Below are 27,206 nucleotides of genomic sequence, written 5' to 3' on the forward strand. Positions count from 1 at the left end.
AAATGAAATTAAAGATCTGTTTCTCATATCCCAGCTATCCAAACACATCAATATCTGACTCAACTCCACCAAAACGTCAGATCAAGGCAAAGAAATTTGACCAGTATAATGTCAGTAATATTGTTGAGAGACAATCAACAAACCACTATACTATACTCCTATTATATACAGACAGTATTGGTCGGAAACCAACTGGACAGTCTGTGGGTTTATATCAGCCCTCCAGGCCCGTTAATGATGAACTTCATAACCAGGAGAGGTACACAGCATGGTACTCTTACCATGTTTATACATACAGATAGATGAATCAGAACTTATTCTGTAAAACAAGAAACTTCAGCTGAATACAAAATCTTTTGACCTCAAGAGCCAGATAACTTAACTCCAGTTAGGCCACCCACTACAAAAGTTGTTTCAGGTAACAGAACCAAGACGGTATGTCGGTAGGTAGTAAAATATTCGTTTCATAACAAATGTTATATTTGGGATAACACTTTCTTAATAATGTACAGATTCTGGTACTTTTTGGGGTTGAGGCACCTAACTAATCACCAGCACACAAAGTTTGTTTTAATTATTTTAAAAAATTCAATAACATTCTTCCATGTCACTTAAATGGTTGTCAAGCTTTCTTCTGTTGAAAGGTAATCTATGATGTCATGTCATGTATATTCACACAGAAGGATATTTTCAACAAATATATATTCAATTTATTCTTTTTTCTGTTATTATGAATTATAGCTAAAATGGAAAGAATTATTATTAAACAGCCTGCATGTTATCAGAAATGAGCGGGCCACTGTAACTTGATAATGCCCTCATATTGCTTTACGACAGGCCATTGTTAGGCGACGTCATAGGGATAGGGATAGGTGACGTCATGTTCAATAATGCCGTCATCTGGTTTGTTCTATGACATTTCCATATTTTGTAAAGGTGGGTCAGTGACATACGTGTTGATTGCAGTAAATGTTTCAAAACCAATATTGTTGTTTCTTTTTATTTGATAAGAAATTCCATCAATGTTTTAGCTATCATAACGGTAACACCATTTTTCAGGTCATTATCATTTGCAGAAGCCCTCGGTCTTTTCAACTGCCCTCCCTCGTCAGGCAGTTAATGGAAGACCTCAGGCTTCTGCAAATGATAATGCCCTGAAAAATAGCATTACCCTTATAATAATTCAAATGATACTAAAGAGAACCATAGAATGTTGAATTTAATAGAGTCAGTAGATTGCAAACAAAAACCTCAGTTATTGTGCATTGGTAGAACATCAATATTTAATATATTTAGTTCTGAATGACAATAGGAATGAATTTATTATCATATCAAACTCGACAAACACATTTCAGTTGGTTTATTTATTCCACAAGAATTTCATTGGCAATTAGTATCATTACATCATGACTTTATCCATATATCTGTTCTTATCATCAACAATCCTCAGCATCAAGTGTTTGCAGATAACTTGGATGTTTCTCTTCATGTTTTCACTTTGTTTTATTTAGACTTACAGCCAAAGGAATTGCGGTCCTCTACAAATTGTGCAGGTATAGCAATGAGAATGGTCTTCAGCAACCTATGCTTGCCTAAAAGCGATTCTGCTTGTTGTAAGAGGTGACTTACGAGATGTGCTTGTCAGGTTCGCTGACTTGGTTATTGTATGTCATTGAATCCAATTGCGTAGATTGATGTCAATCACTGGATTATTTACAGACCACGTTAAACATACAACAATACAGTCAGAACCCTATATTATCCCCATTTGCCCATCATTAATGGTTTCATTTTCTCATAATTGAAAGAGTTGACATGTCTGGCACATTGAGCAATAGTAAAACTTGAGCTTAGGGTAAACTAAAATTGTTCAAGGTTAAAATGCAAGGATCACAAATAATAGTAATAGATTTTTCTTACATCATTATGTAGCCAGTATAATGTACAATATGATAGCCAAGAAAAAAGTGGGAAAACGTAAACTTAGCGCTGTTGCGCTAAATTAAAAGTACATATTTTGAGGTATGTATTTACAACAACCCAAATGAATCTTAAAAGCACTAACAGGGAGGCTTGTCTTAAATAGCATGGCCGGCTAGTCCTGCAAGCTGACAGGTCATTACCACTAGCCGGGTTCAGAATATATTTGATCGTTTCATCAGTTGTAGGTTTGTTTGTTGTTTAATGCCATACTCAGCAATATTCCAGCTATATGACAGAACACGGATAAATAATGTTGTGATGATGTCATGAGTATCGATCCACGTAATTGGGATACGATGACATGCATCAACTAAGTCAATGAGCCTGACCACCTCATCCTATCAGTTGCTGTTACAGCAAGCATGGGTTGCTGAAGACCTATTCTAACCCGGATCTTCACTGGTGAGTTGTTGGTAGACCTGTGTTGTTAATGTAATACCGGTATAGATTCCATGTAGCCAGTTTGTGCTAATTCACCAGAACGGTATTTGTCTTACCTACTGTCACTCACCTCACAATAACATGCAACTGCAGCAGTGTTCGAAATAAGTACCTGTCCGTAGGGGTGAAACCGCATTATCAGTGGTTCATATTTGGAAAGGGAGGTCACTCTAATTTCAATCAGGAGCTATTTCCGTTGTTTTCGTATTTATTATAGTCAGGCTGAACGTTGGCGTTGGTCCAATTATTAATTGGCCATCAAATCCCAAAGGTAAACCATATTCTTAATCAAATGTTTGGAGACAACATATATTTTTCTTCCCATCCTAACTTACAGAAAACGGTCTTTGGCAATGTGAATTAATAACTTGTAAATATTTGTTTTCAACAAATGTGGGCCCACTTTATTTAGAGATGACTGCAGGTGGGCCCACATTTTAGAAAGTCAATAGTTGTCACATGTTGAGTGTAAAATGTTCATCACCTTTGGTTGGTTTAGTGATGGTAGCAATATGCTATACTGAACAACAGATGTTCCTGTGACACTGAATAAGATTTAATGCAAAGTTATATTTTTTACCAAAAGTAAAAACCTTTTTCGGTTTGCAACAGATAAAAGACTCCTGTAAGTGTGCAAATGGTTCAATTTGCCATACTGACTTCAGAAAATGTGTGATTTCATAAAAAACATGAACATGCCAAAATGTCAATTTACAAATAAATAGCATGTGTGTCCACCTCTGGTTGCGATGCAAGCAACACATCTTCGTCTCATGGAATGGACCAGGCGTCGCAGTCCCGTTGTCATGTTGAAAGGTAATGCCTAGGCCATGACGACACAAAAACGGTAGAAGAACAGGGTTCATATTTGGAAAGGGAAAGGGAGGTCTGTCCATATCTGTCCATATCTGCTGGAGCATGTTTCGAAGTTCCTGGAGTGTCTGTGGAACACGTGGTTGACGTCGAAGGCGCCGATCCATCTCATCCCACATGTGCTCGATTGGTAAGAGATCAGGGGAGCAAGCCGGCCAGGGGATGACAATCACGTTGTTTTGTTCAAGAAAATCCTGAACAAGTCGAGCAATATGAGGCCGGGCGTTGTCATGTTGAAAGGTAATGCCTAGGCCATGACGACACAAAAACGGTAGAAGAACAGGGTTCATATTTGGAAAGGGAAAGGGAGGTCTGTCCATATCTGCTGGAGCATGTTTCGAAGTTCCTGGAGTGTCTGTGGAACACGTGGTTGACGTCGAAGGCGCCGATCCATCTCATCCCACATGTGCTCGATTGGTAAGAGATCAGGGGAGCAAGCCGGCCAGGGGATGACAATCACGTTGTTTTGTTCAAGAAAATCCTGAACAAGTCGAGCAATATGAGGCTGGGCGTTGTCATGTTGAAAGGTAATGCCTAGGCCATGACGACACAAAAACGGTAGAAGAACAGGGTTCATATTTGGAAAGGGAAAGGGAGGTCTGTCCATATCTGTCCATATCTGCTGGAGCATGTTTCGAAGTTCCTGGAGTGTCTGTGGAACACGTGGTTGACGTCGAAGGCGCCGATCCATCTCATCCCACATGTGCTCGATTGGTAAGAGATCAGGGGAGCAAGCCGGCCAGGGGATGACAATCACGTTGTTTTGTTCAAGAAAATCCTGAACAAGTCGAGCAATATGAGGCCGGGCGTTGTCATGTTGAAAGGTAATGCCTAGGCCATGACGACACAAAAACGGTAGAAGAACAGGGTTCATATTTGGAAAGGGAAAGGGAGGTCTGTCCATATCTGCTGGAGCATGTTTCGAAGTTCCTGGAGTGTCTGTGGAACACGTGGTTGACGTCGAAGGCGCCGATCCATCTCATCCCACATGTGCTCGATTGGTAAGAGATCAGGGGAGCAAGCCGGCCAGGGGATGACAATCACGTTGTTTTGTTCAAGAAAATCCTGAACAAGTCGAGCAATATGAGGCCGGGCGTTGTCATGTTGAAAGGTAATGCCTAGGCCATGACGACACAAAAACGGTAGAAGAACAGGGCCGATGATCTCGTCACGGTAGCGCTGTCTATTGAGCTTTCCCTCTACCACTATCAAACGGGTCCTCTATCTTGCTGTAATCCCACGGCATACCATAACGCTGCTGCCCCCTAACCGATCTTCTTTCATGACACAATGATTGACGTAACGTTCATCTTGACATCGGTACACTCGAACTCCGTCCATCGCTGTTTCTGAGATGGGAACAAGACTCGTCAGTGAATAGAACTTGTCCCCACTGCATGGCCGTCCATCGTAGACGCTGTCTGGACCTCTGTAGACGTGCTTGACGATGGTTTCCCTGTAAAATGGGATGTCTGGCAGGTCTTCTGGCGACCAATCCCCGCTCATCTGAGGCGACGACGTACGTTTGTATGCCAGGGATGCTTCTTGCAGTCACTGTTGCTGGCTGGAATCAATTTCGTAGGTGTTGTTTGTCCAGTTGTCTTGTTGAATATTGCTTACGAGTGGCCTGCCACTCTGAGGATGGTCTCTGACTGCATTCGTCTGTTGTCAACATTGCCATAAACACCAAATGGTGTTTCTGTAGACGTTAAATGTTTTGCAACATCATGTTGACTCGATCCTGCTTAAAGCATACCAATGGCTCGCAGACGCTCATTTTCGGCGCTCATTTCGTGATGTTGAATAATTGCGTAATTTTGTTGTTTTTCTGAGTGGTTCTTGTCAGCACGATGATAAACAATGCATATGGAACCCCGTTAATGCACATGTTTTTATACCCATTCTTGGGTAGTAAAATGCATGGGGCTTGCATAAAAGTCAACTTTCGCATGCAATGCATGCTTTTCTGTAGCAGTTGCATTTTTGCGACTTGATTCCATAGATGTACTACAATATTGAAAACCAAACTTTACTTGTTTGAAAAATACACTAAAATATTGGTGTCACAGGAACTTTTGTTGTTGAGTATAAAATGTGGGCCCACTCTTCCCCCACGTACTTCAAACTAAATTTGAGAAACAATACCATACAATCCACATTTTCCAGTACATTTAACACATCAATCTGATCACAAATGTCGGTGCCGATATAAACCTGAAAATTATGTCTATACTTGAGTTGAACTCGGTTATGATACAAGCCTATATGACCTTAAAAAATTCCGGGAACTTGTTCCATAAAAGGAATAACCCCACGACCTAGTTTTGCGATGTTTGTACAAGTGACTTCTGCTGTAGTTTCTACGCATTTGTATATTCTTATCCAATTAAAAGTCACTATACTCATTTTAAATAGACAAAATAGTTGTTCATGATACAGATTTTTAACCAAGTACATATTCTCTACAAGTGCGTTTAGTTTTGAATGTGGGCCCACCTCAAACTTTCGATTAGGCAAGCGGAGTTAGACGAGGCAGAGGCCTGCAGCATCTACAGTACATCGGTCAAATTGGCAGCAAGTCAATTTGTTATATTTCAAACACTGAATTGCAGTAGATTATTGCATAATGTATGCCAGTACACTCAGCCATGTGTATAGTGTAATGGAACACGTTAGCAAGTGACACGGCATCACCGAGTCTAAGACATGTCGTTTCATCTTTGTAGTGCAATTTCAAGATAATAAACTGTACAAACGAACCAATCTGTATTTTGCAAACACTTGTAATCCATGCTTCCAAGATGGGAATATTCCTGATTATTTTCTTCATTATTGTCAGTTTAGAGGGAACGTGTATTTCTTCCCGAAATCACCAGTTCATCTTCTAAGAAACATTCACATTTCCTGATAACTCGAAAACTAATTTCACTCTCAGAGTTGGACATATCAGCAAGTTGTGATCAGGATACCGCAAAAGGGACTGAAGTACGAGGGGCGTTCAATAAGTTTTGCAACTTCCATATAAGACCAAGTCGCAGAATATCTCTTGCACTTTTATTTTTCAATATCATCTCCATTCACCTCAATACACTTATTCCATTTGTCCTTTAAGCTTTTAATACCACTTTTAAAGACATTCTCAGATTGGCCCTCAAACCTCGCCTCTGTTGCAGCCTTATGTCCTCGTCATCCTAGAAGCGTCTTCCATGTAGGGCAGATTTCAATTGCCGGACCAGGAAATAGTCACTGAGGGCTAAGTCTGCGCTGTAGGGTGGGTGATTAAACCTCAGAGCATGACTGATGATAACTGGGAACCCCTAGCGATCTTCAGGACAGAATTGAACGCAGCAAGGTATGTTGCAATCGTAGAACCAGCCAGGTGACGGGATTGACGAAGAAAATCCAAAAAGTCAGCCACCTGTGGAACAGTGGCCTCCACTGGAACTATGTGCCTGGACAAGCAGAAGGCCTGGAATGACTGACACTTGTCATTATATAGTGATCGAGTGGAGATACAATGAGCTTGGGAAACAGACGCCGCACCATGAGCTGAAAATCCCGGGGAAGACATAAGACAGGTTCCCCTTTGAGCTGTAGGAGCCTGGGAAACCAAATCCAGGACGGCCAGTAAGGTGCGACCATAAGCAGATCCAAAGGACAGGTCTGGGCTGCCTTCTGAATGACCTGAGGGAGAAGAACTGGGGGTGGAAAAGCATACACGCTTAGGCCGACCCAGGTTAGAGCGAGGCCGTCTCCCTCCAGGTGCAGGTGGGCGCCCCATCCTTGTAGAGATTTATCCACGAAGAGATGGTGAGTGGCATCGAAGCTTGGCATAGAAGAACCACTCAAGACGTTCGATGGGACTAGCCACCACTCCAGGAATGGATGTAAGGGGGCCTGATAGGTCTGAGCGCAGAAATGGCAGGAGGAACCTCTGAAGGGTAGGCAGTTGAAGACGACCCCGGGACGTCAGATCCTGAGCTGAGGTCAACAGCCTGAGAATGTGCTCGACTGGCTGAGATCGAGAAGTCTACAGAGGGCTCTCCTGACCTCGGATTGGATAGCCACAAACTGATCCGGAGGAACCTGTATCAAGGAGAGGTCTGTCAGAAAGAGACCGCCTATGAAAGTGAAATGGCGAGGAGTCGCATCCGATTTCTCCATGTTGATCATTCAACCCAACTGATGGAGAAGGCCATGGGTGAAATCACACTGAAGAGTCAGGGTCTGATGGACGCTGTGACCGAGGATGCAATCATCGAGGTGAAGGAATGCAACGATGGGACAGGTTAAACCTGTGAACAACCACGGAGTGGAGGAAACGACGATGTGCTGCATGAATGGGAACGCTTAGGTAGGCATCCTGGAGATCAAGACTGATGAGGTAGTTAATTGGTTGAAGGATGTGGCTGGATGGAGATCATCTGGAAATGTGGCGGAGGCGCGAGATAATGGAGCTTGAAAACCGCCAGATTGTGGATCATTCGTAGTTTGGGCACCAGGAAGACTGAAGAATAAAACCCTGGAGAGATGGAATCAGCGTCCAGGAGATCTACTGCATTCTTGGCGATCAGTAGATCAATCAGCCATAATCCCTTTGTTTATATTACTGGCTTCATCCTTTGTTTATGTCACTGACTTCACAGATGATTGTCATCACTACCCTTGTGTGTACATAACAGGCTTATCTACTCCATTATAACAATATCAACTCTACTGTATAAACGTTGCCTCCTACTTGAATATATACTTGCCAACCACACTCTGTATATCACTTGCTTGATAACGGTGTTAGAACCTACACTGAAACGTCGCTCTTAATTGTAATAAATAAGTTGTTCATCCATAAATTCTTATCCTTACTTAGTACTCAACTTCTATATGCCTATCAAAGAAGATCTATATTGGCCTGAAGATCTAGCACAATGCGAGGCTGATATTGAGTTTCCCATGGAGTTGTAGTTTGAGGACGAACAGCACGGAACTGCAGGCTGTAACTGTGGCGGAGGATTCAGGTAACGAACGGTAATTGCCAGTTGTCAGGCGTCCGAAGAAAGTCACTTCCGTGGCCGGTCCCCGCCGGAAAAGTGTCCACAGTTGGGGGCTTTGAAGGTTCTTTCTTTTCTGGGGGACTGTAGTTAGGCCCAAAAAGAAGAGGACTTCCGCTTCAAACTAGCTCTCTTCCATACTTATGATTTTCGCTACTGGGAGAGCTGAGAAGAAAGGTGACGTTCCATGTTACTAAGGAGACAAAACTGTTGTTGATTAGTATCCTTGGCATCAGTAGGGATCTTGCCGTTGAAGAGAGTTGACCTAGACCAAGATTGGTGCATCTATTGCATTTTGAACGACATATCCAAGGAGGACAGTTTGAGCAGGGCAGAGAGGTCTCGCGATGGTGATGGATCCAAGGCAGTATTGTAGGTAAGTGGACAAGTTGATGCTGTTACCAATCCATGACAGAAAGGGGCTGGTCATTTGCTCATATGGATTCTGTATGGCCGAGTTGAGATGACGAAGCACGCTGAGTAGGCGATGGTCAGCGAGACAAAAAGCACCCTGGCGACTGTACGGCAACCTATGGAGCTGGCGATGGTTCAGCAAAAGGTGGCGACAATCCTGCGAATGCTGGCAACAGTCTGGCGGTAGCTGGCGATCTGGCGAGCTCTGGCGACGGTTCGATGAAATGGCATGAATGGCCATAGGATTTATAAAATCAAGTGGCGCAGATGGCGCAGATGGCGTCGATTGTGGAGGACCACCCAAAGAAACCGTCGTCGGCGTAGTCGGATCTGAAGGCGGAGGAGCCGGATTCAACGGAGAGGGAGAGGTTGGTGGCAGCAAAGTATCAGACATCTTCCTCCTATACACAAGTTGTTTCCGGCGACTAAGAAGAGCCTTTTATATTTGATTAAAGTCAGTAATTGACAAGGGAGTGCAAAAAGAGCAGCGCTGACCAAACGAGCACTCAGGCTTGTAGTAGGGGCAACGTTGATGTGGATCTTTCCCCGACTTAGGCCTTTTACATAAAGCACAACGCATAGAATACATTCTGCAAAAAATTGTAAACAGCGAATAAGCGTAACGAGCAGAATCACATATGAAGCAAAACATTGTTACTGGGCAATATGTGAACTAAGCGCACAAACGCACAAACCTTACAACACAGTGTGAGGCCTGACTGGAAGCAATTAAAAAAAATAATATGCCAAATTAATAGGAATCATGTCAATAGAAAGCCATAATCAACAAAATAAATGAGATTCACCAATAGTTTAAGAAAACTATAGCAAAAAGTAAATTAATCATGTAAACGCGCAACCTCGTAAACAAGCGATGCACAAAAGTTAAAATGGCGGCCAAGGCACAGAGAATAAAAATCGAATTTACAAGCTATAAACCGCAAACAAGCATATATATCAAGCATGGAAAGGTCATATGGAGGTAGAACCACCGGAAGACAAAATTTGAAGATAATTAACGGGGTAAGTTGAATCTGTTCCATAGGGCAGAGAAGAATATCAGGAGTAGGGGCCAAGGGGGATAACCCATGGATGCCGAGGTCTGTAGTCTGTAGTCTGTTTAAACTGTTACTTCGTTCCAGTACCGTCTGTTTGTATAAGGTAGGGAAGCTAAAGCACTGTGTAGCGTAAGGTAGGGTAAAACATGTCATTTCTGCAAAGCATCATGAGTAGTTGATACAACATGATTTCATTCTCATGTACTGCTATTATCTATATCTCCTATGAAAATCCGCTTGGGACATATACTTGCTGATGTCAAATTATAAGAAAATGCTTCCTGAACATGCTGAAATTCTACTTAAATCATCCTTCAGGAGACATTTGATCCTTATCTATGCAATTGGGTTGTCATGAATCCCAGTTCTTATTCATTATGAACACATCTTATAAGTTTCATACAAATTTCTGGAAGTTTTGCTCAATTCTTAATTTATGCAGAAACTGCAGATCCTGTGGGCCAAAAGAGCCCTTATCCTACCATGACCTTTTCTTCAATTCAACTGATTTGCGGCAAACAGAAAATGTGTTGACTGTATCCTATTGGGCCATAATAGAGTCAACTCATTCAAATCAAAGGACAGCCATACACACCAACCTCTTCATGAAAGAAAAATACATATATGTCCAGTCAGCATCCACTGTAAACATGGTAAAATGCTAAGCATGCCAACGCAACTTTCATGATACAGTCACACTTACAACATCATTCTGAAGTATGTTTAATCTGATTCAAAGTGAAAATAATTTCAAATAAATGTTAGTCTTTGATACTTTTCTTTGTACAAGAGCCATGTGAAAAAACCCATCTCTAAACGATAAGAAATGTTGTGATCAAAAACACTATAGGGATTGGATATTGCATGTTTATCGCTTGTGTCAAGTGCCTGGTGAACATGGTGAAAGCACCAACAGCACACCTGGAAACACACAACACCAAAACAGTTCAGGAAAGAGTGCAACCATGGGTGTCATCATATCAAGTTTGTTTAATATATTTTTTTTCGGAGAGGTGAGTCAGGCTGATAACTGCCTGTTTTAGTTGGTTAAAATTTGGATTGATTGCAGACGTGCTCCAAAGCTTTAGGTGCCGTTTCATCAGGGGCAAAGCTGGAGACACGTGTGTGGTTTTCAGAGATAGCACCATTGAAAAACGAGGATGCACTCCAGGGCTGGTGTAGGAGTTGCCTCTTGAACTTGGAATCCCAATCCATTAAGGCGAGATAACCAAGGCGCCTGGTGCTGGTATTCTCCGCAAAAGCCGCATAGAGATGATTACATAGACGTTTGATTTAATGTTGTTGAAATGACATCATAGTACGTAAATGATCCAGCTAATTAGGATTGTCCTCATTAAGATCCTGATCAATGGATATTGCAGACAAGGCAAAGACAGATAAAGGCTTGAGTGACCGCCGAATTTCAGTTTCAGTGAAGGCAAGCCGAGTATCGGGCATATGCAGAGTGGTCGGCCTAGAAGTCATGCGATGTAAATCATTGTCCAGAGTATGCGCATTATCTGCAGCTTCGAAAGCAGTGACGGGAAAATCTAGCTTCCTGTTATGAGGCACCTTAAAAGCCGGAGTGAGGGATAGTTTGGAGAAATCATCCAACGCCGGGATCCGGTGGAATGGAAGTAGGGAAAGACCAAATTGTTTCCCTCTTATCAACATTCTGATCCGGAGAGGGAGCAACCGAGGCCAACCATTCCACCATCCAATCTGGCACTTGGTTAAGTCCCAGGTGCACTCCAATGCCGTCAACTCAAAAGATAAGCCAACTGAGCTTGTCGAAGAGTCTGAATGATAGTCTTATTGTCAACAAAGCGGGGAATGACTATGGGACAGACATCTGGAATGAGGGCATCTGGAAATATGACGGGAAGACCGGGGAGAGATACAGCCACATGTATAAGAAAAATGAGGTGGAGTTGCTTCCTTCAAAGGATCCAAGGACTGACGTGAGGTACTCATGGTTATTAGCAATAGAGGCATATTCATATGCTGCATAAGGGGGGCTATTAGCACAGGAGCGGGAACAGAAGTTGCAGTCACTGTGTGGGGAACAAGAGGCGGCACCAATGGGTGAGCTGGCGCCAATGACAGAGGTGATAAGGGGTGCTGACACGGTTGGCGTGAACACAGTAGACGATGATGGGGAGGAGAGGCACCAGAGCTCCGGATGACTTTTTGAGCAATTGAGTTTTTACTCGAAGGTTTCTATTTTAATTGGGTTATTAAAATTTCCGTTAGGTAACCATTAATTTTTCACTCATCTATTCATCACTCTATTGGTTTTTTCGCAAAATGAGTAAACATTTTAGGATTTAAAAAAAAATAGAGTAATGTTTCAGATGTATATAAGGGTCCTAACTATAGGCTTGACTTGGAAAGAAAATAAGCTCGTAATAGTGTTTTGGAAATTAGCTCTGTTGTACGCATGCTGAAAAAGCTTCATAGGTGTTTGCGCGTGCTGTTAATATACATTTGAGTTTTTCATTTAATGCATGCATTTCTGTACGCAAGTTAATTGAAAGTAATTGGGGTTTGAATATTTTTGGGTGGTATTTTTACGCAAATACAAAGCTTATATGTAGCTCTTAGGCACTGCCCTATTAGTGACGAATGCGGAGTGGTTGAGGATAATAACACTTCAGTGTCAAAGTGATCGGCAACCTAAGTCGGAGAACTGTCCCTATGGTTGGCCATCTGGGAATGTCCGTGAGCACATTGGGTGTGTTGTTTTCTCAAAACTGAGGTATACAGTGTCATCACTAGGGGAGAGAGCACTAAAAACTTGCGCCGCAACGATGAGGAAGAAGGAACCTTACAATAGGTGCGTCAGGGGTGTGGATCTCTGGCTGATTCATGGCCCTATTAGGCACACATGTCAACAAAGAAAGACGGGCATGTAATTATAACTTAAACTTTGAGAAAGTTCCCGGGAGAAAATTACGATATCATACACTATCATAACAAGTATTTGTCACAGAGTGACGAAATATCCCCCGCCATATACACCATAGTACCAAATATGAAGACAATCCAGCGATTAGTTCTTGAGATATCGCGGTACACCGTTTTCAAACTCCAAAAGCAGATTTGCCTGCTGTGACCTTGAAAATGGGGTCAAGGTCACCAAAACCGACTGGTGTCTGTATATACACCATAGTTCCAAATATGAAGACAATCGAGAGGTTTAGTTCTTGAGATATCGCGGCAACACCGTTTTCCAACTCTAAAAGCAGATTTGCCTGCTGTGACCTTGAAAATGGGATCAAGGTCACCAAAACCGACTGGTGTCTGCGGTGTCTGTATATACACTATAGTTCCAAATATGAAGACAATCCAGTGTTTAGTTCTTGAGATATCGCGGCAACACCGTTTTCCAACTCTAAAAGCAGATTTGTTTGCTGTGACCTTGAAAATGGGATCAAGGTCACCAAAACCAACTGGTGTCTGCGGAGTCTGTATATACACCATAGTTCCAAATATGAAGACAATCCAGTGTTTAGTTCTTGAGATATCGCGGCAACACTGTTTTCCAACTCCAAAAGCAGATATGCCTGCTGTGACCTTTAAAATGGGGTCAAGGTCACCAAAACTGACTGGTGTCTGCGGAGTCTGTATATACACCATAGTTCCAAATATGAAGACAATCCAGTGTTTAGTTCTTGAGATATCGCGGCAACAAACAGGTGGGACGTACGGACAGACGTACGGACGGTCGTGAATACTATATCCCCCGCTTCGCGCTTTCGCGCGGCGGGGGATAATTATACACTTAAAAGCCCAGAATAGAAAAGTATGTAGCACATGAACAAGAGCTAAGATAGACTTATTGAATTATCAAAGCACAAGAGATGTAAACATGACAACGTGGCAAAACAAGATGGCGGATGGTACAACACACGTGGGAAGTAAGCATGTGAAAGTGCCCAAGTCAGGCAACAATTACGCTAAAGAAGGCCTGAAAAGACCAACTTAGTACACGGGATTATAATACATACAATTGAGAATGTATTGGTTATCAAAGGATAGCAAAAGGATACTATCTGGTTCTTCAAACTGGGGAGCTTTATTCTGAAACAGCTGTACAGCCGATGACTAGCAGTGATGTGATTATACGTGACGTCACCACTTCCTGTCATGTGGTAGCTATGGGAGGAAGTAAGCCTCCTGGTTGGTACAACAATTTATGTTGCCAAAACCTCCCACAGCTCCAGCTCCTAGTCAAAGGGTGAGTGAGTTGTGTTTAACATGTTTAACGCCGCTTTTATCAGTATTCCAGTTATATCATAGCATGTGAGCTTAAGGTGGGAGGAAAGCCCAAAGTGATGCAGGTCTGGACGTTAACCACTTCGGGGAAACCCACGAGCATGGGTGTGGTGCTGACAAACCTAGAAACAGATTTGGGCCAACCAGGATTCGAACCCACAATCATAGGTTTCTGGCGTGCACAAGGGATGCAACTCTGCACAGCGAACTGCGGCTTAGACGACTGGGCCACCTGTGCCCCCCCCCATTAAAGAACAGCAGTAGAAGCATTAAGGCAGTAATGCATAATAAGATAAAAAATTATCCTACTTTCATTATATTGTGGTATGTGACTAAGACTAAGTTTAAAACCTAGCTGCACCCTGGTCCCATAACTTTATCAAAGATGAAACGTGGGCCGATGTGCTGCTAGTGTCATTTATATACTCTAGTTCATCAACCATCATATTGGCACCTGGTTTTTGACAATTATTTATTTTCTATTGAACACAAAATCACGCAACGAAAGTCGGTTATTAACAAATTATAATCATTGACCTAACTAGAAATACTTGTTTTGTGATATTTCATGTCCGAATAAAAATATTTTGTTATCAATTTGTAATTTGTGATCATTAACATGGTCTTGTAGTCGAGGGTTAGAAGAGATGACTTAGTGTCTCACAACAATGACATAATGTGCGTCAATCATGCTTGCTGCATGACCTTAGGTCATGCTACAACTCTGGTTGTACCAGCAGTAACTGTACAGGCAAGAAATCTTGTTTAACATGGAAATATGCCGCAAAGTATGCCTGTCGTATTATACTTCAGGTGAATTGTTTTTTCAAACTTGAATCATGTAAAAAGAAACAACCTCGATACCTCACAATTGAGAATATTTGTTTAACTAATGTCTCGAAGGGCTTGCTTCTAAAGTATCTCCCCTGATAAGCGTGTATAACCTTCAGATGACATACCAAAACCTGAAAGAAGAGCATGACATCTGTGTGTCTATGTATAATATTAATATTTCATATGCTGTGGTATTTTAAATCATTTCATAACATATTTCATGCAACACAAGTTGTCAGTGACGAAAATGACACATCATCGAACCCAACACTCTAAACCCCCAACAACTGACAGTTCAACACGAAGTGAACATCTGTTTCAAGACGGACTAGTTATGCCCGGTTAAGGTTTAATCATTAGAAAACGTTCTGTCAAATAGATGTATTATAACTGAATTAAAATTTGTAAACAAGGTTGTGCCTGCCTTATTTATAAAATGACCCCATGTTTATGAACCAGTCAGTCCAGAGAGACCTACACTTTTTCAGCTAGAATGAAAACTGTATTGCAATATATTGTATAATTCAAAATTTTGATTTCAGAAGCAATTTGAATGCAGGAATTTAAGTTCATAAATGGAACAAAACAAGATGCTGGAACAGCATAATGTTTACTCATTCAATAAATACCCAAGGATGCACGCTCAAGGACACAGATGACTTGGTGTTACACCACTGCCACTAAAGAACTCCAGAGTGAGAACTAGCATTTTGGAATTACAGAAACATTTCGAAGGTACATGTACATTAAACATAATAAAAATCACTATTTGAAATCACCCGATATACTAAGCATTAAACATGATATTGTGATATGTAAAATGGAAAGAAAGAACCTCAATATACCAGTAATACTACGCACCCTTAACAGAGACAGGCAATAAATTTTGTTGTATTTAGGATTCCAACCTGAAAGGCCGTAGAGCCCTATTGTAATCATTTGATTTATCATTATTATTCCGCCGTTTTTTGTTCCAGAGCTAGCAAAGTAACCACTAGCTCTTTATTTTTTTAATTTGTACGTGTATGTAGACAGTTGTGTTCTAGATACCACAAAAATTCCAAGGCCATAGGCCCAATGGCCAAGGGAACATAACTGAAAAACAAGTATTTTTTTAAGATGTATTTCGCACTATTGCTCCGCAACCACTTGTCCGATTACTTTCAAACTTTGCAAGTGTCTGCTGCTTTGGGTGCTTGACATTATTTGTTCTTTGACTTTGGTCATTGGTCACATGGTTTGGCAGCCATATTGGATTCAAGGTTTTCACAGTGTCTTTTGGGTACCTGTCTTCAAACACAAACAACTCTGAGTCAACTGCATGAAATGATTTCAAACTTTCTGAGAATGGTCTCCAAATGAAACAGAACAAACTCTAATAGCCGCTTTTGGATATCGTTTTTAGTTGCGGCTGTATTGAATTTTGATTTGGACCTTTTTTTTTCACCAAAGTTTTACTGCGAAGATCATATCTTGCAAGGTTGTAGACAGAAACTATTGCAAGTTTACAAGAAGTTAGTGTGCCATATGCATCTCATTTTTTGTACTTGGTTGCATGCTAAAAGTAACACCGTTTGATGGTGATATTTGATTAATCTTTGGGACACCCCTGGAACACGCCAAGTTTGTAGCGGCGATGTCCTGCAGACTGTGCCTATCTTTTGACGGAGTTGGTACAAGCAAACCCTTTGAGGATTCAAACATGTTCAAGGTCGGAAATGGGTTTAGAACAGACCTGGACACTCGACACACGCTAATTTCGTAGCGGCGATACCCTGCAAGTGGTGCCTACAGATTTGGTACAAGGAAACCCTTTAAGGATCCGACCATGGAAGTTTGTGCACAGTGTTACTTGGAGCCTGGCATTGCTGCTTTGCAGCTATATTTATATCTATATTATTGTCAAAATTTGAAAGAAACCTGCCTTGCATTCAAAAAGGGAGGTAATTTAGGAATTGTCAAGTTGTTGTCCATCCTCAAAACACACCATCCAGGTAGCATGAATACATAGCATGTACAGATAAGTTTGTCCTGTTTTGTTACTTTAAATTCAGTAAACATTTTAATACAATACTTATTAACAAGAGTGAGTGAGTGAGTATGGTTTTACGCCGCTTTTAGCAATATTCCAGCAATATCACGGCGGGGGACACCAGAAATGGGCTTCACACATTGTACCCATGTCGGGAATCGAACCCGGGTCTTCGAAGTGACGAGCGAACACTTTAACCACTAGGCTACCCGACCGCCCCACTTATTAACAAGATACATGACCCTTGATCCTAGGCATAATGGATGGACTGTTATTAGTGTTTACAGATTTAGTTGAAGGAAATATATATATATCTAATTTAGGTTGATGTCAATGCTACTCGTTAACATTTCCTGATAGTGCTGGTACGTAGCAAAGTCGTTGGTTATTTAGAAAATCCCATGTCGAGGACCAAAAACCATCTGAATCACAGTAACCAGGGTAAGACTAAGAGGGTAAACCAGTCATTTGTATGTCAAGAGCAGCACGAAACATTCTTTCCCAGTTGGGAAACACAAGTCCTAGACATTTCATGCTTTGCTATGTTATTAACAAACCTAGGACCATGACCAGGTTTGGAAACCACAATCAACAGATCTTTCCACGAATGAGGGATGCAACGATACCATTACAAACACATTACAAGTAGGTTGATATTTTGTTTTAAATAATGACTGATAAATACCCAAGAATAAAAGCATAACGGATAATTGTAATTAATCAGGGTACTTATTCTAGTTTGTTCTTCATTTGAATGTATTCAGGGTTTTACTGGATGCAAAATATTATGTCCTAAAATATGCATATAGATTGAGAATGGATGCATATAATTTACATTACAAGTCCTGTGGGACACAAAAGTATTGTCTGTTTATGTATAAAATGGAAAGTGCATATAACATATACAGGATATAACTGACATTTTTATTCTGGTTGAGGGTGTCAATGATTGATTTTCTTCAGTCTAATATAGATATTCCTATCTATCATAGGCTCAAGGTTTCTGAACATGTGCAAAGATATGAAATCAGATTTGTTTTTGAAAATTAAGGGATCCCCATGTTAATGCCTTGGATTCTCATAACCTACTACTACTGTATTCAAAACTAGATCCAGATAAAACCCTGTGTATTTGTGTATATTTTAGTGCTTCGAGTTAGAGTTTAGGCTCTAACTCTATATGTACGACACATAATCCAGCTGTGTGAAGGCAGTCTGTATATCACCTAGCGTGAATCAGACAACCCAGTGATTCACATCACATGCAAAGATCTAACCATCAGGATGCGATGAATGCATTTTAATGATCACATGATCCAACTGTCACCACTAATGGTCAGCATAGGTTGTTGGGGGCCTATGGTATAATAATGCGTATTGTCTGACGTCAGATATAGCCCAATCCCCCATTTCAACTTGCAAAATCACTACCTAAGTGATATGTATTGGAGAAAGGACAACCCCTATAATAATAAAAAAAACTGACCAGGGTACAGCTGATATATTTATACATGTATGTATGTGACCATGATATTTTGAAACCAAGCTACACCAGTAAGGCCCCGTTGTCTAATCTTATCATTGAAGAGAACAGACTGCTAACCATGCTAACCCAGGATCATTACAATCATTATCTGGTTTTAAACCATGGCCCCTTTGTCTTTGACCGTGGTCTAACTAACTGAATAGGTAGCTAAACACCACTTGGCAATGAAGAACTTCTTTTTCCTCCTATCATTTGTCTTGATGAGAGAATAATTTCATGAAAAATGTTTGTCGCCAGCAGGATTTGAACCCGCGAAGTCCGCACTGAAGGCTAACGAATGGGAGAAAGGGTACGAAATTAACCATTAATTATTTACTTACATCAGTACCAATTGCTTATCCCTTTTTGAACTGCGAAATGTGTTTTATGCATTTTTTATACAGTATGTTATGCTATGCATACTAGTACTTGAACAGTACTTGTGATTTTGTAGCTTTTCATTCAACGAAACGAACAGATAGAAAAAAATCAACTATTATCTTGATCAGGGCTATATTTAGAAGATAAATACTATGTGTGTGTCTATTTCCGTGATTTTATCGAGTATTTGCATCTTGGAAATTCATCTCGAGACACGAAAGCATTAGCTTGAGGGGCTCGAATGAAAATTTCCAAGATGCAAATACTCGATAAAATCACGGAAATAGACACACACATAGTATTTATCGATATTGTAAACCTATTGGTTTATTTAGAAAAAAACATGCTCACTCTTTAACACCTCGAACTTACTCGGTTGTGAGGCGTCAACATCGAACGTTCTGTTGTTGCTATGGTGATTTTGATGTTGGTAATGACCTGGAGTCAGATGATGAGGGACTACTTTCCTGAGTGTAAGTCATTCATAAGTTGCTTGTGCTTCAGTCGAATGTTCACCTACGTCTGTATTGAACAACAGGACCGTATAATTAATAATTAAAATAAACAAACTCAAAATCGTCTGCGAGTTTGTTTGTTATTATTATCAGTTCCATTATCTGTTGTTATGTCAATATAATTGTTTTTTCAGAGTGTAAACCCCCTGGATGCCACAGCGACACATATGTCCCTCCTCTTCAACCCTCACTTCGTAATCGAATAAAATTCAAAATACATCACGCAGATTAATACACTTCACAGTTTTGAATTCCCCTTTCTGTTTATCATTTACTGTCATTTTAGGCAATTCAAAATTACTGAAAGTGACTTCTAGAAATTAGGTTCATTGTAAATCTCGCCAAATCACAATTCACGGCGTTATATAAATATTTACTGTGTGTTTAGAAATCTAAATATCGGATATTTACTCGAATAATTAAAGTAGAAAAATAGCATATTAGCGATCACGGGTATCAAATCACTACTGATAATTCTGAAACGTCGCTGATAAGCCTAGAATCGTTTAGAATGTTTTGGAAAATATGCATACACGAACGCCGAAGTGTACGTTCCGCCATATTGGATTGTGTTTACAAAATGCCCGTTCGACGCCTATTCGATCAGGTACATTTCAAACTCAGCTGCTATACATGCATCCCTTAATTCCTCATACATTTTCGAAACAATGGAAAAATGGTCTTTGTCGCCAATGCAAATGATCTAGATGAAATCATGCGAAATAAATTAGTTATGGAAACGAAAACTGTGCTCGGAAAACTGTACTTGCTGAAACGTAAACAAAGCAAAATTGTGTACCCTTTTAGAGGTACTTTCGTCTAACTGTTGCATACATTGGCTCGATCCCGTGTTTGGGAATATTCATGGAAAGAGTATCGTTGCACTAATTATGGAAATACACATATAAATCTTCTATATCAGTCAGACTTGTGATGTGTTTCATTCCCGGTCGCCTTATACACGGAGTATAGGATTTTGGGTTGATTTTTAAAGCGTGTACAGGGGGGTCGTCTTATACGTGGGGTCGCCTTATACACAGCGATATACGGTACATTACAATGATGTGGTAAATTCAACAGAAGCCATTTACAAAAGTTTCCGTCCTGTGTGGCGCCATGACTGAAGCTAAATCATGCACAACGATGACGGTAGTTATCTGCATTTCTGACTAATTCTCTTTGTTACATTGGAAAACATGGTAAACAAGAGTCATCAGAAAGTTGACATATCCCCCCGGCAGCTGTCTGTAAAGTAACCACTAGTAAATGTGCAATTCTCTATGTAATGAGTCAACAGTTGAATGTTCTTTAAGAAGCATACATTGTTTACCCACTGAATGGTTTTCGAATTCTGGCCCGGAAACGAACCCGTTCCCCAATGGAGTCTAGGTCTAACTTCTTTCCATAAAAATTGTAAAAAATAGAAATTCGTAAATAAAATTTCATCAAAAGGCACCACTTCAGTATGTGCCTGATAGATTTGCCAAATATCGATCAAATACACTGAATGGTTTTCGAATTCTGCCCCGGAAACGAACCCCATCACCAATTGAGTCTATGTCCAACTTCATTCCATAAAAATTGTAAAAAATAAAAATTAGAAAAATCCCAAAATATCAAAAGGCACCACTTCAGTATGTGCCTGATAGATTTGCCAAGTTTCAATCAAATACACTGAATGGTTTTCAAATTCTGCCCCTGAAACGAACCCCATCACCAATTGAGTCTATGTCCAACTTCATTCCATAAAAATTGTGAAAAATAGAAATTAGAAAAATCCCAAAATATCAAAAGGCACCGCTTCAGTATGTGCCTGATAGCTTTGCCAAGTTTGGATCAAATACACTTAATGGTTTTGGAATTCTGCCCCGGAAACGAACCCCATCCCCAATTGAGTCTATGTCCAACTTCATTCCATAAAAATTGTAAAAAATAAAAATTAGAAAAATCCCAAAATATCAAAAGGGACCACTTCAGTATGTGCCTGATAGATTTGCCAAGTTTCGATCAAATACACTGAATGGTTTTCAAATTCTGCCCCTGAAACGAACCCCATCACCAATTGAGTCTATGTCCAACTTCATTCCATAAAAATTGTGAAAAATAGAAATTAGAAAAATCCCAAAATATCAAAAGGCACCGCTTCAGTATGTGCCTGATAGCTTTGCCAAGTTTGGATCAAATACACTTAATGGTTTTGGAATTCTGCCCCGGAAACGAACCCCATCCCCAATTGAGTCTATGTCCAACTTCATTCCATAAAAATTGTAAAAAATAAAAATTAGAAAAATCCCAAAATATCAAAAGGGACCACTTCAGTATGTGCCTGATAGATTTGCCAAGTTTCGATCAAATACACTGAATGGTTTTGGAATTCTGCCCCGGAAAAGAAAATGATTACGGACGGACAGACGGACAGACGGACAGACAGACTGGCTGATCGCTATATCCCCCCGCATTATATGCCGGGGGGATAACAAATAACAGTACGCAGATTGTCAGAATGCTTCTGATTACTTACGTGAACCATTTATGTGTATACGATCCCTCAATCAACGAAAATCCTCCTCTGGAAATCCCGCATAATGTTGTAAGTGAACATGCCATTTTGTAAAAGTCAGTCACCAGTAGTGATGTCATACAGAAGTAAACATTGTTGTACACATTTGGTAATTTCTTTGAGGTGTAAACTTTCAACTTGGCACCCAGCTGTTCTTTGTTTTTGTCTAGTTTGCATTTTCATCATCGCCTTGATAATCAAGATATAAAACGGAAACCTTGTTGTGTAGGGTCACATTATTTATGAGTAGTAAGCAGCACATAGGATGACTTCACTTATGACAGTGGTGTTATGTATTAATGCGCTACTGCAGTCATGAGAATAGACAAATTCATCGGTTCGTTGCTATAAAGGTGCGATTTTTGGGTGTGTAAGAAACAGATTACTGCACTTGTGCCTGTCAGATACCATTGATCTTACAAAAAGTTGTTCCAAAGCGTATCTAACTCGCTTTCACTCGTTAGATACGTTTTGAAACAACTCGTTGTAAGATCAATGGTATCTGACAGACACTCATGTAGTAATCTCTATTTCCTACACAGTGATTCGTTCGCTTGCTTCAGGGAATGCAAATCATATTTTCACCCTTTGACATTTGGTCATGTGACCCAAATTAGCCAATCACAACACAGAACACACTTTCTATAGGTTTACAATTGCTCATAAAAGGCCCATCAACATGGGCAAGTAATATTTAGTTGAGTGAGTGAGTATGGTTTTACGCCGCTTTTAGCAATCTTCCAGCAATATCACGGCGGGGGACACCAGAAATGGGCTTCACACATTGTACCCATGTCGGGTACCCGTGAAGATCCGGGATAGAATAGGTCTTCAGCAACCCATGCTTGCCATAAGAGGTGTCTGTGCTTGTCGTAAGAGGCGACTAACGGGATCGTGTGGTCAGGCTCGCTGACTTGGTTGATGCATGTCATTGTATCCCAATTGCATGGAGCGATGCTCATGCTGTCAATCACTGGACTGTCTGGTCCAGACACAATTATTTACACAGACCACCTTCATGTAGTTGGAATATTGCTGAGTGAGGCGTTAAAAAAATAACAAACAAACCCATGTCGGGAATCGAACTCAGGTCTTCAGCGTGACGAGCGAATGTTTTAACCACTAGGCTACCCGACCGCCCAATATTGAGTTGATTGAAAAATATGCTCGAGTTAGTCATTCAAATGAATGGTATACTTGCCCTGGGACATGAATTTCATAGCCCAAATCGACAAAGTGCGAGGTGCACGTGAGAAAGGCTCGGGGAACACATTTCACGTGCTTCACGCAGGGCTGACTCACACAGTGTTCTAACAGTTGAGCATAGAGCTCCTGAATATCTATCAAAATACCTTTAACAAAACAACGTTTTTGAAGCATTTTAGGTGCCATAAATGTAGGACATGGTTGAGGTATGTTAGACCACTCGGACCCAAGTGTCTAATCGTTGAATTGGTTGATTAAACACATATTGAAATACACATATTGAAATACACATATTCCCTGCAAAAAATGTTCTATTAAGTGCAAGACTCAAGCCCATCATCACAAATGCCAAAGGGACTGGTCCTAAAGAGTTAATGACACTTACCATATTCGGCGTAATAAGCTCCCACATGACTGATTAAATGTTTTTTTCATGCAATAGGTATTTGGACCTGCATATACCATATTTTCATGAGTATAGTACACATTTTTACCCCCTCAAAATAACCACAGCTGTATAGAGGGGGATGCGCATAATACATGCCACAATGATGCTTGATGTTTTTTTCCCAAAAGCAAAGACATTGCTGTCAGCATTGATACATATATCATAAATGCCATTCTTTGACTCGTTAAAAGACATAAATCTAAAACTGCGGGAGCCTCAACAGTGACTGGACAAACTGTTACATAATTAAAAAATATCCAGCAGTAGCATCGGCTGTACCAAAGTGATAAGCTTATGGTTGATACTATTTTAAATATATTTATATAGTAAACTGGTAAAAGCTGCAATTCAAATAACAAGTTATTGGAAGATATTATTCCTGATAAAATAATAGTTTCAGACACAATTTCTTCCAATCACTGCATCCAAATTCTTTGAACATGTTGAAGTTTTTGGTATATTTTAACTGAATGGTACCAGAGCTCCGGATAACTTTTTGAGCAATTGAGTTTTTACTCTGGGGTTTCTATTTCAATTGGGTTATTACATTTTTCATTGGTTAACCAATATTTTTTCACTCATCTATTCATCACTCTATTGGGTTTTTCCCAAAATTAGTGAACATTTTAAGATTTAAAAACAAGTCAGAAAGATGACATATCCCCCCGGCAGCTGTCTGTAAAGTAACTACAAGTAAATGTGCAATTCTGTATGTAATGAGTCAAGAGTTAAATGTTCTTTAAGAAGCATACATTGATTACCAACAAAAGATCCACCATAGTCACATCCATATGAAATGGAAAAAAAACCATGCGTGTTTCTGTGGGTTTTTGTTATGCAAACAAAAGACAAATTACAAGAAACAATAACTAAACAAGCGTATAGTCAACAAAGTCATCTGTTGATCATGTCTATATCCCCCGCCCATTTTAACACGTTATGGTCCCAAACCAGGTAACTGACCCAACATTTCTCTTAGCACATGTCAAAATAGCTGCAATTGAAATTCTAAAATAAACATTTCTAAAACTCCTTAATATCAAATGGCACCAGTTCAGTATGTACTTTATATATAGACATGCAATATTTGGCAAGGAAATATTTAACAGTTTATTTGTTATACTCCATAAGCATGATAAGTGAACCCACCCTATATGAAAACTTAAATCCAACTTGTTGCCATGGAAACGTAAAAAAAACAAAAAAAACATTCCTAAATAGCAAACGGCACCAGTTCAGTATGTGCCTAGAAGACATGCAAAGTTTTGTAAGAAAGTATTTAACGTTTTTGGAGTTACGCTCCGGAAACGAACACCACCCTTATAGAACCTAAGTCCAACTTGTTACCATGGAAATGTATAAAATAAAAATTTCTAAAATTCCTTAATAGGCAAAAGGCACAACTTCAGTATGTGACTGATAGATATAAGTTTCATTCACTGAATTGTTTTCGAGTTCTGCCCCGCAAAAGGAAATGATTACGGACAGACAGAAGGACAGACAGGCTGATCGCTATATCCCCCTGCATTATATGCCGGGGGGATAAAAATGAAATAATGTCTTAGGTGTATAAAACTGTTCTAAATATATAGACTTGACTCGGAAAGTAAATAAGCTCATAATTGTGGAAATTAGCTCTGCTGTGCACATGCTGAAAAAACTTCATTGGGTATTTACGCATACTGTTTTTACACATTTCAGCATTTTATTTAATGCATGTGTTTCTGTACGCAAGTTAATTGAGAGTAATTGGGTTTGGAATATGTTTTTTATTTTATTTTTGGTGGGGGGGGGTATTTTTACGCAAATACGCTGCTTATCTGTAGCTCTGGGTACATTTGGAGAAAATTTGTGTACGGCTGATTGTTAACTTATGCTTAGTTTACAAGAAAATACACATAGTAATCATAATCTCTGCATATCAAAGAATGCCTACAAGAACAGGAAATACAATTCATAAGGTAAACCCACCATGTCAAGTGAAGTTTTATCTCACATTCACATTTTTATTGAACACTCTTGACACTATTGTTATACCTGTTCATATATTGGTTTGTTGCACACTATACTCAAGAAAATATGTTATTTGAATGACCCAGCAGACAATCACAAACCTTCTGGAGTGAAGATTCCCAGCTGTGGCTACTCGTTAAGTTGTTACTGCTGGAAGTCAGACTTTCATCTCCAGTGGAATAGTCAGACATGCCAGACAGAATCTTCAGCCTGTTGCGCGGGGCTATTCCCTGTTTGCCCCTAAGTGAACACAGGCACCATCCATCCAATCCCCCTGTGTTTAATTCTGTAACGGTGAGAACATCTCCACGCCTAAAGGCTAACTCATCAGGACTTTCAGCAATGTTGTCATACAATGCTTTGGCCAGGAACATCTGAAAGATATGCATGCAAAGTTTTATTTGTGTAACTTTAGTAGTTTCTGAGAAAACTTGTCCCAAATGCAGCCACTATGCACTAAGTAAAAACAAAGATACACAAAAAGGCAAATCAGCCATTTCCTGAATGTAAACAAATGTACATCTGAATCTATCCTAAAGCCCTACAAGTAACATCAAGTTTAACAACACATTTCTGTGTACACTGCATTGTGGAACTGACAATAAACATTTTCCCAGAGTTTTTAAACAAATATGGTACTAATTCAACAAATACAAACTGATGCACGCTTCTGGTATTTGGCAAGTGCATAACATTAAACACATGATAATAATCGCTATTTGAATCACTGAGCATTAGAAAATTATCCACCATGTGGAAAGAATGAACCTCAACCTACCAATATACTGGTCATACCTTGCACACTTACAAGGGTTAGTCAAAAAGTTCTGAGCCTAACAAACAAAACCAACAATTGTGAAAGTGTTTTTAATTTAATTTTTCAACAAAATACCCCTGCTTTTCAATACACTTCAACAGTGAAGCTTTTAAATTCCAGTCAGGAAGAAGTTTTCCAAAGCCACCTTGAAATACCCATTCACGGCAGCTTTGAGGTAATCCTTGTCGTCATAGCACCTTTGACGAAGGTGTTCTTTCAGTTTGGGAAACAGGTGGAAATCAATTGGTTGAGAAGAGGCATGTCATGAAGTAGTAGAGCTCCAGCAGTCAGCATTCCTTGCCGCTTTTCTTTGATCAGCATAGTTGGCATCTGTAATCATCTTTTGATTTCTAAGTAATCAACAAGGATCACACCCTTTGCATCAGTGGCCATAACTTTCTTCACTGATCTTGAAGACTTGATTTTCATTGGTGCCGGAGAATTGTAATGGTGCCAGCCTTAACAATAGCCCAATATTTGACAGTGGAATAGCTAGGGCATTATCTCCATTACACTTGTGACACGTGGGTCATGAATTTCTTGGGGAGTACTTTTCTCTTCAGTCAAAAACTTGATAGGTGCTCGGTACTCGTTCTTTTCCATTTCTGTGTTCATTTTGACCCCTATCACGTTCAACTGTCTGTCAATAATATACAAATGGCCTCAACACACCAAATACACTTGCAATGAACTTCTCAAACAATGTATCGTAGCATCACATTTTCGCTGAAGATCCGGGGTAGAATAGGTCTTCAGCAACTAACGGGATCGGATGGTCAG

At 40.1% G+C, this 27,206-nt stretch overlaps 1 protein-coding gene across 1 annotated transcript in view; it reads right to left on the reverse strand.

Moving 5' to 3' along the window:
- The window catches only part of LOC124148425 (enhancer of filamentation 1-like), a 38,554-nt gene that overhangs the window by 5,858 nt on the left and 5,490 nt on the right, over positions 1 to 27,206 (reverse strand). Inside the window, exon 2 of the mRNA XM_046519510.2 lies at positions 25,711 to 25,983. Within this exon, the coding sequence (XP_046375466.1) occupies positions 25,711 to 25,983 (273 nt within the window). The remainder of the gene's footprint in view (positions 1 to 25,710; positions 25,984 to 27,206) is intronic.

Source organism: Haliotis rufescens, unplaced genomic scaffold (genome assembly GCF_023055435.1).
Source record: "Haliotis rufescens isolate VD_foot unplaced genomic scaffold, xgHalRufe1.0.p SCAF_19, whole genome shotgun sequence".
Taxonomy (NCBI): Eukaryota; Metazoa; Mollusca; class Gastropoda; order Lepetellida; family Haliotidae; genus Haliotis; species Haliotis rufescens.